A 13,728-nucleotide genomic window follows, 5' to 3' on the forward strand; every position below is an offset into this window, starting at 1 on the left:
TTAGATCGAAATCCCAATCTATGTTACACGATTTTTAATTGGTTAATTTTTTGGAAAACCCCTTCAATTTCAACCAATAAAAAGGCGCCTACTGGAAAAGTTTGTTATTATGAGACTTCCAGTTTGCTTGAAACACGTGTATATTCACAACCCATGGATAGTCAGAAGAAAATCAAGAAAGTTATCAAATTTGTCGCAAAAAATGTCAAGGGTATGCCCAAATGTTCTAATGAACAGATTTTTTTTGTATTTTGTAGCTTTGATTCCATACGAATATAAAATATTTTCTCCCAGGTCCAATCAGCTTTTAGTGAAATGTTTGCATATCTTAAGATAAGCCTTCAAGAGGCTAATCAGAATACTTTTATCAAGGACTAAAGTGAGATCTTCACCTATTACACATGAATTTGATTGATTGACAAACGGATTCCTGGCCTGTTTAGAAAAAAATGTTGAAGATAATTTCAGCATGGATTTGACAATTTCTTATGTTTTAAACCGTAATAAGAGCTATAAAGGCTTACTTTATGAATGTGTTTATGAAATTAGAGAAACTTAAGTAGTCCCAAGGTAATGAGCAATATTTTTTTTTTAATTTGTGAATAATGAACAATAAAGGAGAACCAGGTATACGTACATCATTCTGAAGATAGATTAGACAGTGTTCACCCTAAATCAGACATTCTGAATATGCTGAAATCACAAAAAATTGATTTACAAGCTACATACTGAGATAAGAATTCTAATTACTTAGGTCATAAATCAGAATCAGTTATTGAACAACAAATCTTAAACAGAAAAGAAGATGTGGTGCACCTCATTTTTGTAAAGTAAGCATAGTTTGAAATAACAGATTCTCTAAGAAGACTTTTTACTTTTGAATGGAGTCTCATTTATCCCCAATCAAAATTGTTGGGATAGGTGAAGCGTCTGGATACCTGAATTGCCTTGATTTTAGTTATACCGCTTTTTATCAATGTTTTATAGTTTAAATACTTTAATTAATATACGTCAGTACCACTCAGTAATACTTTTTTAAATAAAATAAATAATCTCATTGTCATTGGATGAAACGTTGTTTATATTGCCATATTAATTATTTCTGCTTCCCAGGTTTTAATGAATGAACTTCCCCTAGCCAACTCTCTTTAGAGCTGGTAGAGAAACAAACTGTTGGTAGAGTCTTAATTTCAATACGAATGCTCATCCATACTGTGCATAAAAAAAACTTTGATGTCATGTCTATAAGTAGCAATACATAAAATCAATGTTACAACTGTATTCTAACTAAAAAATACATTTGCCGAGTACAAAAAAATTATTGACATATAAAATTATTTTCCTTAATACTTATAAAATTCATGTCAGAGAATGGAGAGTCTTGTGCACACCTATCGACCTAATATAATTAACCTTGCAGCAAGTTATTGATAACAGGTCACAGGTGATCATCTTTTAAAACAAACAGTCAGGCAAGTGTTTCTAAGCAATTAATACCCAGCTCAAGAAATTTGAGCTTAGTTTGACAGAACAATTAAAAAATTACTGTCAGGATAAATACATTAAATATAACGTAAAAATGCATTTTGTGGTAAAAAAAAAAAGACCATCTGGATACGGAACGCAAAATTCCAGATAAACGAGACAAAATAACATTAAAAAATTCTGTTCCCGGGAAAAATTGTCCAGAAGCTGAAGTGTCTGGATATCTGAGGGTCCACTATATATAGGATTTGTCAAAGTCGTCCTATCCATGGAATGGATCTAAAAAGTAGCAAACTGACCTTACTGATATTCACATATAAATCTTCACTTTTTTCTTTTACACAGATATCAAAAATGTGTCAAGGAAAGATTTAGGTTCAGCATTTCGATCAGCAATAAACAACCTACCAAATGGTAAAGTCAGAGAAGAAATTGAATCCCAGTTTGAGAGTTATCTGAGTGAGCTACAGAGGTAAAGTTTTAAACATAACAGTTTTATGATACTGCAGCTTTTGTTAAGTATGTGGTGGTCTGGAAGATTCATTCAATTTGGCTAAATAATTTAGTCAGCAGAGACATAGGTGCTAGTGCTTTTCCTCTTGAACTGAAGTATATAAAAAAAAAAAACCTATCAAGGTAGACCCTTTTGGGTTGATATTTTTAGAGGTGAGGGAGGTTGGGGGGAGAGGCTAATCAGACAGGTTCTTCCACTGTCAGGCCAGATAGCACAGTCGGTAGAGTATGGGGGCCTGGGTTTAAGTCCTGAGTTAGTTGAATGCACTTTCTCCCTTTTTCTGTGCAGAAACTGAATTGGATTTTCAAGCTCTCCAGGAGATACATGTATCTCCCAGGTGCTCATAGTATTAAAATTAGAATTTGAAAATCTGATTAAATTTTAGAATAGACATGATTAATAGAAGGGGGTGGGGTGTTAAATTAGAATTGCTAAAGAAGTGATTTTCATGAGATAGTCTATTGCTATGATAATATAATGCTAAATTTTAAAATTTAAAATTACAGAAGAGTGTCAAAAGCACAAAGGAAAGATGTTGATGGTAAAACCAGCAAAATTTACCACATCCTGAAAACAGATGAAACGTGGAAGCCACCAAAGGGAATGTCAAGTGATGAAGAAAATAAAATAAGTGAGTAATGTAATTATGGAGAATAACTACTTTTGTCCCTAAAATATATTGTGGCCCCACAGCAATTTTTCATTTGACAAGAATTACTTACCCTCATGACTTAAAATTAAGCTTTTATGTCTGTCCACAATGTTAAAACTGCATCCTTTAAATGCCGAAGCTTGCTTTTACAAACTGTGGTGTTTTTCCTCCTAGAAAACTTTGTTGACATATGTATGTGTATCTCTCACCATTGTTTTGATCTTTTATCAACAGGAAGTTGCGTCATCAGTCAGAAGTTAAGAAAAGGGCTGGATATTAAAGATGATGTATCATTATTGCAGGTTTAAGTACACCTCATTCTCTAAGTGTAATTAAAACTAAAAAAAAATGATTGTTTCAAGTCCTTGTGCAACTTTTTTATTCCAAATTTATAAGAACAAAGTAGTAGAGCCTAAGTTTTTACTGGGATTTTTTTGTTACTTCAGAAATAATTACTGCTTTACTAAACCATTTTTTTTTCATTTTGCTGATTCAGCTTTCTTTAAGCAGTGATGCTTGTTATAAAAAGTTTCTTCATGCAATTTTTTAGACCCATCAAGATGACAAAAAAGTACTAATGAAGCTAGGCTGCACTTCCATTATGCTTCAAAGCCTGAAAAACATTATGAATGTTTACATGAGGTAAGTCTGTTTAAGTGTATCTACTTATTTTTTCAAGTAACAGCAGGGGAAAATACAAGAGAAACAACAAAACACAAAATTTTCATTAATGAATTGAAGTCCAAATGATGAGGGAGTTTATTTGAAGTGGTACTGTAAAATAACATATTTTTGTGGGGTCATGCATATTTTCATGGTTTGAGGAAAAAATACATGTATTGGTTCATGGGGATTTGATTTTGTGGATGAAGAACTGTTAAATAGTTATGTATATGACATTTTACATTTCATCATCATGGTGGACATGAATTCGTAGGGCTCTTCATACCATGAAAACAACGAAAATTAAACCCCCATGAAAATTAGTGATTTCACAGAATTTTGAGTTCTCTCTCCTTAATTTTTATGTTACTCATTTTTCAGAGATTGCCAAGCAGATGTGGAAAGAGCCTTGCAAACAAAAAATGTTCCAAGGTAAATGTTTACAAAATACTACCCAATAAATAAATATTAGAATTTATTCAATAGTCTATATAGCTAGCTTATCAGCAATTTAACCAAAAAATATTATTAAAATTTTGGGGCAACAAATAAATCAATTTTAATCTTTAATTTCTAAGTCTACAGCTCCATGTTCGATCTGTAGTTTTTGACTCTCTTGCTGATTATCATAAGTACAAGTTCTAACTTTTCAATCATGAAATTTCAGAATTCAACAGTTGGCTGATTTCATGGAGGAATGTTTAAGATGGTTTGGCATGAAATACAGGGACATTTCGGTATGCAACAAGACAAATTTGTGTCAGGCAGTAGGGAATAGTTGAAAAATTTGATGTAACTTTTGATAAAAATGGAAATTTGATTCTTTCCATATTTTCTTGAGAATATTAAAATGTCTGAATTGTAGGAAAAGAAGGAGAAATCCCTACCAACATATGGAGATATTATGGCGTGTTTTTGTTCTATGTATATGGACATGAGAACAGTACTATCAAGGTTTGGAATTCTTCAATTCAAGATTAGGGCATTTGTTTAAAATTAACAAATTTTTCAAAAGAAAAGTAATTGTTTTACTATCAAGGTTTGGAATTCTTCAATTCAAGATTAGGGCATTTGTTTAAAATTAACAAATCTTTCAAAGGAAAAGCACATGTAATTTTTTTTTTCATTTTTTGTTTTGTTGGAGATTGGGGGGGGGGGATGTCATGTTTGCAAGTGTATATACATGTAAATGGTCGAAATTTAAAGTATTGAAATAATTTAAAGATCTATTTCACATTAGCCTGAGAAAATTTAAGCTAGAAAAAATATTTACAAGTTCCTACTGAAGGAAATTTTGTTTCCTACAGGAATTTACAAAAGAAGGAGAGGAAAAAGATTGCAAGAAAGCTGTGTGGATTTGTGAGTTTTCTTGTTCCTGATGAGTCCAAAGTGGACGTTTTAATGCAGTTGACGGAATTTACTTCTCAAGATGAAAAATTCATACACCCATTTTTACAGTAAGTTTGAAATTTTATACACCAGGTATGCATTTATGGTTTTCATTCTACAGCACCCCCTCCCTCCCCATTACTGCTTTCTCTATATATTCATGCATAGCATATGGATGGTCACTGGTCTAATGCAACCAGCTGCCATTCAAATTCTTATCGACAACATTAATGACACTGTTTTCAGCATCCATATTTTCAAATTTTGATTCAATCACATTGCAATCTTTTGTTCAGAAACGGAGAAAAATGTAATATACAAGTTTAATACAGTCTCTTACTGTACAACTTGCTGCATTTTTTTTAGCACCTTTGGCAGAAACCAGGTTCTGCTAAATCAAGTACAGTACTATATGTCTTGTATTTATTGTGCATTAATAAATATATTTAGAAATATGGTAAAGCAAATCTACACTAACATTGAAAAATCAATTTCTGCCAAAGATCATACACACTAAACATACTGTACGTAATACATTTACCGTATATTAAATCAGCTTGAAAGTTCTCTGACCCTCTGATTTTATTTACGGTACGTCTTGCACATTCCTTACAAAATACATGTACCTGGTGTAATTTACATTCTGTTTTATTGCATGGTTTTCATTTACATGTATTTATTTGGTTTGCATTTTAGAAAATATTTAAAGGACCCAAAAATTGAGGGAGACTGTACGATGTACCTCAAACATATTCTCTGTATTGTTCTTCTAAGTAAAAAATTGCCTGATGTCATGCAGGAATACAAACAGGTAATATAAATAATGAAATATCAGTTTAAATATTTCTTTGACATGAAAGTTCTTTTTATTGTCTCGCTATAGTTTCTGAAAACGAGAGTTTTTGGGTGATAAGTTCAATAGAAAGTCAGCCTTATGCTAAAGGGACTGTTGTTGTTTTTTATCCAGATGCCTGTTTGTTGTTCATTGTGTTTATTTATCTGTTCAGTTTTGGACAGAACATACGTGTACATATACAGTATCTTATGTGAAAGTTAATCTATTTTGCAATCATACATGGCAGACTTCTGTTTAAATTCAGTTAACTTAAACTGTTCTTTTGAAAAGTATCTATGCTGAAAATTTGTCAAACCAACGTATCACCATAATCATTGTTTCTGCTATTTTCAAAAAGTATCTGCTCATGCATACTGCATACATATATTTTGCATTCACCTAGAGTGAAGTTTATAGAGCAGTATTCTATTTAATATGAGAAAAAAAAGTTGGATGGACAATACTTGTACCTGTTGTAGATTAGACCGATTTTGTGTTTTGGTTCTCTCTCACATTTGAACTTCAAAATCTTTGCTTACTGGCCCCAAGACCATAAACTGAGACTAGACTTAGGTCAGAATTTTGATTTTTAATATCTTGAGTTTTATTTCATGTATTTGCTTAAAAATTTGCAATTTTATATAATATTTAAATTCAAATATATGATAAAAATTTTGTTTCATAATCAAAATTATTTCAAAAGTTATATTGGTTCGAAATTTTGAATTAAGTCTGTGCTCAGTTTATGGTCTTGGGGCCAGATGTTCATGAATGAAACAATGTTTTATAATTTTAACTCAAGGACTGAAAACAAACATCAAGGATGCTGGATAGTTGGATGTTGCTGTATTAATGATTTGAGTTTGGAGTAAAATGAGACAATATTTTTACAGTTTTGTTAACACATTTCTAGGCTGCTCAAAGAACACCAGCTCCAAGTGAGTTCATGTCCTGGATCTCTGCACAGAACCCAACTTTAATGGATTCCATACCAACTGACAGGAAGTTTGTTGGCGGTCACATCACCAAGTTTCTATTGGAGGATTTAGATGATGATCTTTTAGAGCAATTTTTAGATGTAAGTATTAAAAATATAAATTTAATTCAAAAATAGCTGAAGAGGTGTTGGTTACAGCAGGGTTGCTGAATGGTTGAACTTGGTTCCATGAACTTTGTACTTTGCTTGATCATCTTCCAATTGTTTTTTAAAAAAGATTTTTTATCTCAATAAATATTTAGTACATGTATATGTAAAGAGTGATAAATGAAAGGTTTTCTATTGTTTTGTAGGTGTTAAGCATTGGAGGCGATGAAGAGGCAGGCATTTCTGAGGAAGTAAGTACTTGGGTAAACCTTAAATGTTTTTTGTGTAATATTTTTTTAAAAGTAGAATAACTTTCTTTCTGAGTATTCCCATTTAGAAATTTTAATGAATCAGAAGTCTTTTTCACATATTAAATGGTTTTCTGATCAAAGTTTAGTTTTTAAGTCAAGGAGTCATGAATTATATTCAGCAGTCCTATTGTGTCCTAAAATATTGACTTATATTTCACCTTCAAAAAGTTTTGTTTTTAGCTCTACTGGTCAGAGACCAAAAGAGCTTATGCGATAGTAAGGTGTCCGTCGTCCGTCCATCTGTCTGTCCGTCCGTCTGTAAACAATTTTTCAAAATGCTACTCCTCCTACAGTTTTTGTCTGATTTCAATATTACTTGGCACACAAGTAGACTACACTAAGATACATAATTCTGTATATCGGTTTTTGATTTCGATGAACTGTGTTGCCATGGTTACTAAAAATAGAAATTTCTGTGAAAAACATTCAAAATGCTACTCCTCCTACAGTTTTGATCTGATTTCAATATAACTTGGCACACAAGTAGACTATACTCAGTGTTTTCAATAAGAGCCGGCAACCGGCAAAATTAACCGCCTGTACGAGAAATGTTGCCGGCTATTAAATTTTCGTCACTGGGATTTTGCCGGAGTTTGTACATGAAATCCGTAGATTTTTATCACGAATATCTACATGATCTAGAGTCACTTACCTTGAGTGCGCTCTTTTTCATCGAAGTTTGATTTGATCCAATACGTACGGTACTACAGCTACTGAACAAGGCTACAGCTACAACTTGCGAGAATAAAGTTTAAAGAATAATTTTTTAAATGAATAATTCCAACCTCATATAAAATTCACAACTCAACGATTGTGATTTAACTTTAGCTTTACAGGATATGATCAAGATTATTGAGAATTTGGGGCTTCATTAACAGAAGCTTCATGTATCTATGGCCGGTCTAAAATGTCGAACAGGAAAATAAATGTTTTTTTTAAATATTCACTGTCACTGCACAAGCTAGGTCAAGATTAACACAACAGCAATTATTTATATCTAGGCCGATATAATAAGACCTTACGAATAAAAGTCTTAATTGTTTAATCCTGACTGAGACGTAGGACGTAGGAATTCTTACAGTATTTCCTCAAACTGAAAATGTCAAATTTTTAGACCTAACAAATAAAGTCTTATTTTTTAAATTGTGGCCAAGACGTAGGAATTCTAACAGAATTTCCTCAAACTGAAAATGTAAACTTTGTATTCTTGTTTATTTGTGTTAGATCTCTTGTCTAAATGGCTTTATAAGGTAAAATTTGATAATTGATAGTGACCAAAATGTGAAAAAAACATGGTACTTTTTATTGGCCTGAGAGGTAAGAAAAATTAGTCAAAAATTCTAATTTTCGTTTTCGGCAGGGGGGCTTCTCCCTCCCCCCTCCAGGGCTCCCTTGACCTGCTGGGGGCCGAGGCGGCCCCCAAACCCCTTGCCGAGATTGGTTTCCTGCTATTCCAAGTATATTTCCTTCTATTGAAAAATCTTATTGAAAACACTGATACTAAGATGCATAATTCTGTATATTGGTTTTTGATTTTGATGAACGGTGTTGCCCTGGTTACTAAAAATAGAAATTTCTGTGAAATACTTTCAAAATGCTACTCCTCCTACAGTTTTGATCTGATTTCAATATAACTTGGCACACAAGTAGACTACACTAAGATACATAATTCTTTTTATTGATTTTCTGATTTCGATGAACATTGTTGCCATGGTTACTAAAAATAGAAATTTCTGTGAAATACTTTCAAAATGCTACTCCTCTTACAGTTTTGGTCTGATTTCAGTATAACTTGGCAAACAAGTAGACTACACTAGGATACATAATTCTTTATATTGATTTTCTGATTTCAATGAACATTGTTGCCATGGTTACTAAAAATAGAAATTACCTTGAAATACCTTCAAAATGCTACCCCTACAGTTTTGGTCTGATTTTAGTATTACTTAGCACACAAGTAAACTACACTAAGATACATAATTCTCTGTACCAGTTTCGGATTTCGATGAACAGTGTTGCCATGGTTACTAAAAATAGAAATTTTCTTGAAAAACTTTCAAAACGCTTCTCCTCCTACACTTTTTTGTCTGATTTCAGTATAATGTAGCATACAAGTAGACTACAGAGATACATAATTGGTGTTATTGTTTTTTGATTTTGTTGAATGATGTTGCCATGGTTACTTAAATCAAAATTTCTGTAAAATTGTTTAAAAGGCTACTCCTCCTACAGTTTTAGTCTGATATAATAATAAATCTTGCCACAAAAGAGACTAAACCAAGGATAATTATTCTATTTATTGCTGTTGCAAAGTTTCAAGTCCAAGTGCTACTTTTATCTTCCTTTATAAATACAACCAGTAGAGCTACAGTCTCGTCAGAGACTTCTGGTTCATTTCAGCATAATATAAATTTTAAAAAAATGTTATATAAATTGAAAGCATTCAAGGTGATTTTTTAAATGCTATTGTGCATTATACATGTACATGTATGTTACTCAAGGATGATATGAATAAATCTCGCACTTTGTGTAGATTCCAGATGTAGTGCTGGAAGAAGAACCTGAGACCAAGAATGAGCCCAGTAGTTCTTCCCTACCTGTCGATTTCTTCTTCATTGATAAAGGGAAACCAAAGGTAAACCATGAAATACACAACTGTCATTAATGCTACTAAAATTATTAAACAGATTTTTAAAAAAATTTTTGATGTTGCACATGTATGACTTGAGCTTTTTGTTTTATTTGACGTAGATTGTCACTCTTTTTGATTAGTATTTTTTAAATTTTTAATTCCAGGCAGATCCTGTTGAGGTTGAAGAAGGTGAGGAAAAGTTGGAGGAGGAGATTTCAGAGGTTGACTCTGGCAAGGGTTCAAATTCTGTGAGTAATGATTAAAATAATTTGTACAGCATTTGAATTCAGATCCAGCTATAAAAAGGAATATATTTTTCTGCAATTGCAATTTTTTGGGATACTTCCAAAAAGCTTTTAGAACAAGAAAGATTGTGATGGATAAAAATATGCTTACAGCTTGTTCAGTTACATAAATTCATGTATACGAAGTGAGGGCTGAAGTTTTCAAAGGAACTAATTACTACTGTAAACAGGTAAATTTTCGACCCCATTTTATTTTCGCCCTTTTGCCCTAGACACAAGTGGGCAAATTTAAGACAGGAGGAATTTAAAGAAAACTGTATAACTTCTTAGACAGAAGTGTGACTGGGAAAATTTAAAATGGGGCAAATTTGTTTGCAAGTGTGAAAGGGCGAAGATAACATGGGGCGAAAATAACGCTGTATACAGTATTTATGTGTACCGGTACATATAACTGAAAAATTGTGAATACTAATTTGAAAAAAAAAGAAATTACATGTAATAGGATGTCTTTAAAATTTTGCAGCCAGTGATGCTTTCTGATAGTGAGGAAGCTGAACCTGCCATAATCTTGGAAGATGCCCTGGATGAAATAAGTAATGTTCTCCAGAATGCTGCTAAAATGGAGGAATCAAAGCATGAGAGTGAAAGTGAAAAAGAGGATGAAGATGTAGAGATATTGGAAACAGTGATAAAGAAGAACACTTCTCTAGACAGTGGTGAGAGTGAAATTTTCAAAGGAACAAACAAAATGGATGATGATGTTGAGCTTCATCCAGGTTCTTCAGGTAAACTGCCAGAAACAGAGAAAACAAAGACCAGAATAGAGGTTGAGGTACATGTAGCTGATGTTAAAGAATCAGAAAATGTTGAGTCAACATCAAAACGTCCAGCTGCATCTCTAAGAACTACTTCAAAAAGAACATCATCAGTAAGCTCTCAAAGTTCAAAGGCAGACAAGATGAAAAAGAATGAACCAATCATAGGGTCAGAAATTGAGGCTAATAATTCTGAGTTTGATAAATCTAAATTACCATTAGAGTTCATTCAGTCCAAAGAAGATAAGGGGAAAAAGAGGAAAGGGGTCAGAGAGAAAGGTGATGTAGAATCTGATGAGAATGATCAATCCAAAGGAAACAGAAAGAGGAAAGTGATCAAAGAGAAAGATGATGTTGGGTCTAATGAGAAGGATATGGCAGCCGACAGCATGGTGTCTGATTCCTGTGAATCTGATGATGATGACGATTTTAACGTTCCAAACATTGTGACAGATGATAAATCTAGAAGCATATCAAAAGTCAGAAGTGATGAGAAAGCAGAAGACTTTATATCACCAATTATTCAAAATATTAGGGTTAAGCCTATTAAGAAGGGCCCTAGGAAAAGGATTCTGGTAGAAAAGGATGCTCCTAAAAGTGACACTGAACCAGAGAGTGGGGAGGTTTTCACTTCAATAATATCCCCACAGAAAAAGTCTAAGAATACTGAAGAAGAAGAGAAGAAGGAACTTCCTACCAAGGAAGAGGCAGCTGATCACATGACTAGAAGGAGGTCAAGAAGGAAAACTACTTCAGATCTCCCATTACACAGCAAGCTGAAAGACACCAAGGCAAATGCTAAGAGGAAATCTTTAGTGCCAGGCGTGGATTGTACACCTGAAAAGAATTCAAAGATAACCGAGTACTTTTTGAGAACGCCAATTAGAACTAGGGGAAGGGTGATTTACAAAGATGAAGAAAATGAAGAGACAAATTCCGAAGCAACTAAAGAGAGCAAATTGAGAGCTGGAGAAAGTGAAAAGAACAAGGACACTGAAGAAGAGAACACATTAGGAAAAGTGAGAACCAGGAGACAATCAGGGAAAGAAGATACCTCAAATGATTCAAAACAAAGAAAAAAGGAAAGTAAGAAAGCTACGAAGGGTGAAAAAATTGAAGAAGAGAACACTGTAGAAAAAGTGAGAACCAGGAGACAATCAGGGAAAGAAGATACCTCAAATGATTCAAATCAAAGAAAAAAGGAAAGTAAAAAAGCTATGGAGGGTGAAAAAATTGAAGAAGAGAACACTATAGGAAAAGTGAGATCAGTAAAAACCAGGAGACAATCAGAGAAAGAAGATACTACTTCTACAAAGGATTCAAAACAAGGAAAAAAGGACAATGAAAAAGCTACAGAGAGGAAAACTAGTGAGACGAAGCCAACACCTAAAAAGGCTCCACAGATACGCAGGAGAATATTACGTAGCAGTATGATATTTAAGGGTGATCAAATGGAAATCGCAGAGACTCCATCTTCTAGTAATGACAGTGCTTCACTAGAATCCCCAGAGAAAGCTACCTGATCATCAAAGAGAATTTATTGCCGGTTTAAGATTGAAGGGTTTTACTTCTATCAAATCACTATACAGTGTTTGCATGTCAGTATTCATTACTAAAGTTGACCATCAATTTTGACAAAGATGTCCTAAAAATGCATGGCTTTTTATTAAAAAAAATGAATTGAAAGTTATTATATTGCCATTTTTTGGTGCTAACCTGGTCAAATTTTTTAATTTCAAAATGAGGCCATCTGTAAAAAAAAATTGTTTGTTTGCCCTCTCCTGACGGGCTGGCTAAAATGGCTTGACTGTGATTTTTTTTTTAAAAACTCTAGGATGCAATCATTTTTCTTATTCATTCCAAAATATTCAATCAACTATTTTAGTTTTATTAATACCATCAATTTCATTGAGTTTTGAAAATTAAGCATTGATGTTGAACATTTCAGAAAAAAAATTCCCTACCTACAAACTGACCCAATCTTTTATCCCCTCGCAACAAATTTGGAGGGGATATAGTAACATGATTGTGAGTGTAAGTTGGGTGAGTGCATGCAAAACAGAAGTAATAATTTACATTGAGATTGATGTGCTCTATTTGAAGGAATGCTCTGCTTTGGAGTGCCCTTGCTTATTCTGAGTCTAGAGAGAGCAAAGAAATTTTTTTTTTAAAGATGGCCTTACATAATGTATTTGAGGATCTTGAAAAAAAAAAGTTAAACCCCAAGGTGATTGCAATTTATAAAAAAAATTCTGTGAGATGAGTAGGTAACGTTGATTTAACTCCATTATCTTTTTGTCTATTTTTTTAAGTAAAAACCAGATAATAACAATGTTAGTTAAGCTTTAATAACAAGGAACTAAAGCAAAGCATCAAATTATTTTATGAAAATTAATCAATTGAACATGTACACGTTCCTTAGTTTAATTTTTGATTAGAGTTTGATTATTGATTTGAATTTAATTATTGATTTGAGTTTAATTATTGATTAGAGTTTACATATGATTTTCCCCCCTTATTTCTTTTTTTTAATTCAGGAGAAAGTACCTATAGATGGGTTTCATTGAAGTTTTATTGTATTAATACCCAACTGGAAGTTTGACATATTCTGGCCAGCTCCAGCATTATTATTTTGATGTGGAGATAGCTGGCTACAATTACTTTTGATGGGATTTTTATTTTGAAATTCAGTGATGCAAATTAAAAAAAAAAGACTACAAGGATTATTTTTTGATAGATAGTAAATCTACATGCGCTTGAATGACACTAAAGGTAGCACTAAAAACGCTAAAATATTTAAATGAGAACAGTACTGTATACTAGCTAGCTTGCTTTTAAAATATGAATTGTCAAACTTGATGTGCGTGTTGCATGAAAATTTACCAAATATTTCCCATTGATAAGTAATACGTGGGAAATCAAAGGGATATATCAAGATTTTATAGGGCGGGGGGGGGGGGGGGATGTATTCCTTATCGGCTTGTGTCTGAACTATTTTTTCACTACAAGCATTTGAATATACATTGTATACATATGTATGACACATACAGTGTTCATGTACATATTCTTTTATGCGTGATCATAAATTATGATAATGTAATGC

The 13,728-nt window shown here is 32.8% G+C and overlaps 1 protein-coding gene across 1 annotated transcript; it reads left to right on the forward strand.

Moving 5' to 3' along the window:
- Positions 1-102: 102 nt before the first annotated feature.
- Positions 103-12,618, forward strand: LOC133175328 (uncharacterized). Its single transcript, XM_061310422.1, has 15 exons — positions 103-211; positions 1,831-1,957; positions 2,506-2,630; positions 2,886-2,953; positions 3,202-3,293; positions 3,696-3,746; positions 3,982-4,051; positions 4,180-4,268; positions 4,622-4,771; positions 5,400-5,514; positions 6,452-6,616; positions 6,829-6,873; positions 9,467-9,568; positions 9,730-9,813; positions 10,334-12,618. Exons 1-15 carry the CDS (start codon positions 154-156, stop codon positions 12,146-12,148), a joined length of 3,156 nt encoding a protein of 1,051 aa, XP_061166406.1. The 5' UTR covers positions 103-153; the 3' UTR covers positions 12,149-12,618.
- The last annotated feature ends 1,110 nt before the right edge of the window (positions 12,619-13,728 follow it).

The sequence above is a fragment of the Saccostrea echinata genome, unplaced genomic scaffold, assembly GCF_033153115.1.
Source record: "Saccostrea echinata isolate AGI-Se365-2 ecotype Australia unplaced genomic scaffold, CSIRO_AGI_Sech_v1 ptg000062l, whole genome shotgun sequence".
Taxonomy (NCBI): domain Eukaryota; kingdom Metazoa; phylum Mollusca; class Bivalvia; order Ostreida; family Ostreidae; genus Saccostrea; species Saccostrea echinata.

Bases quoted from the DNA above. Each gene is read 5' to 3' on its own strand.
- LOC133175328 (XM_061310422.1), top strand. From the start codon at position 154: ATGGATAGTCAGAAGAAAATCAAGAAAGTTATCAAATTTGTCGCAAAA. The intron at 2,631-2,885 runs GTGAGTAATGTA...TTTTATCAACAG, and splicing joins TGATGAAGAAAATAAAATAA to GAAGTTGCGTCATCAGTCAG. The intron at 4,772-5,399 runs GTAAGTTTGAAA...TTTGCATTTTAG, and splicing joins TTCATACACCCATTTTTACA to AAAATATTTAAAGGACCCAA.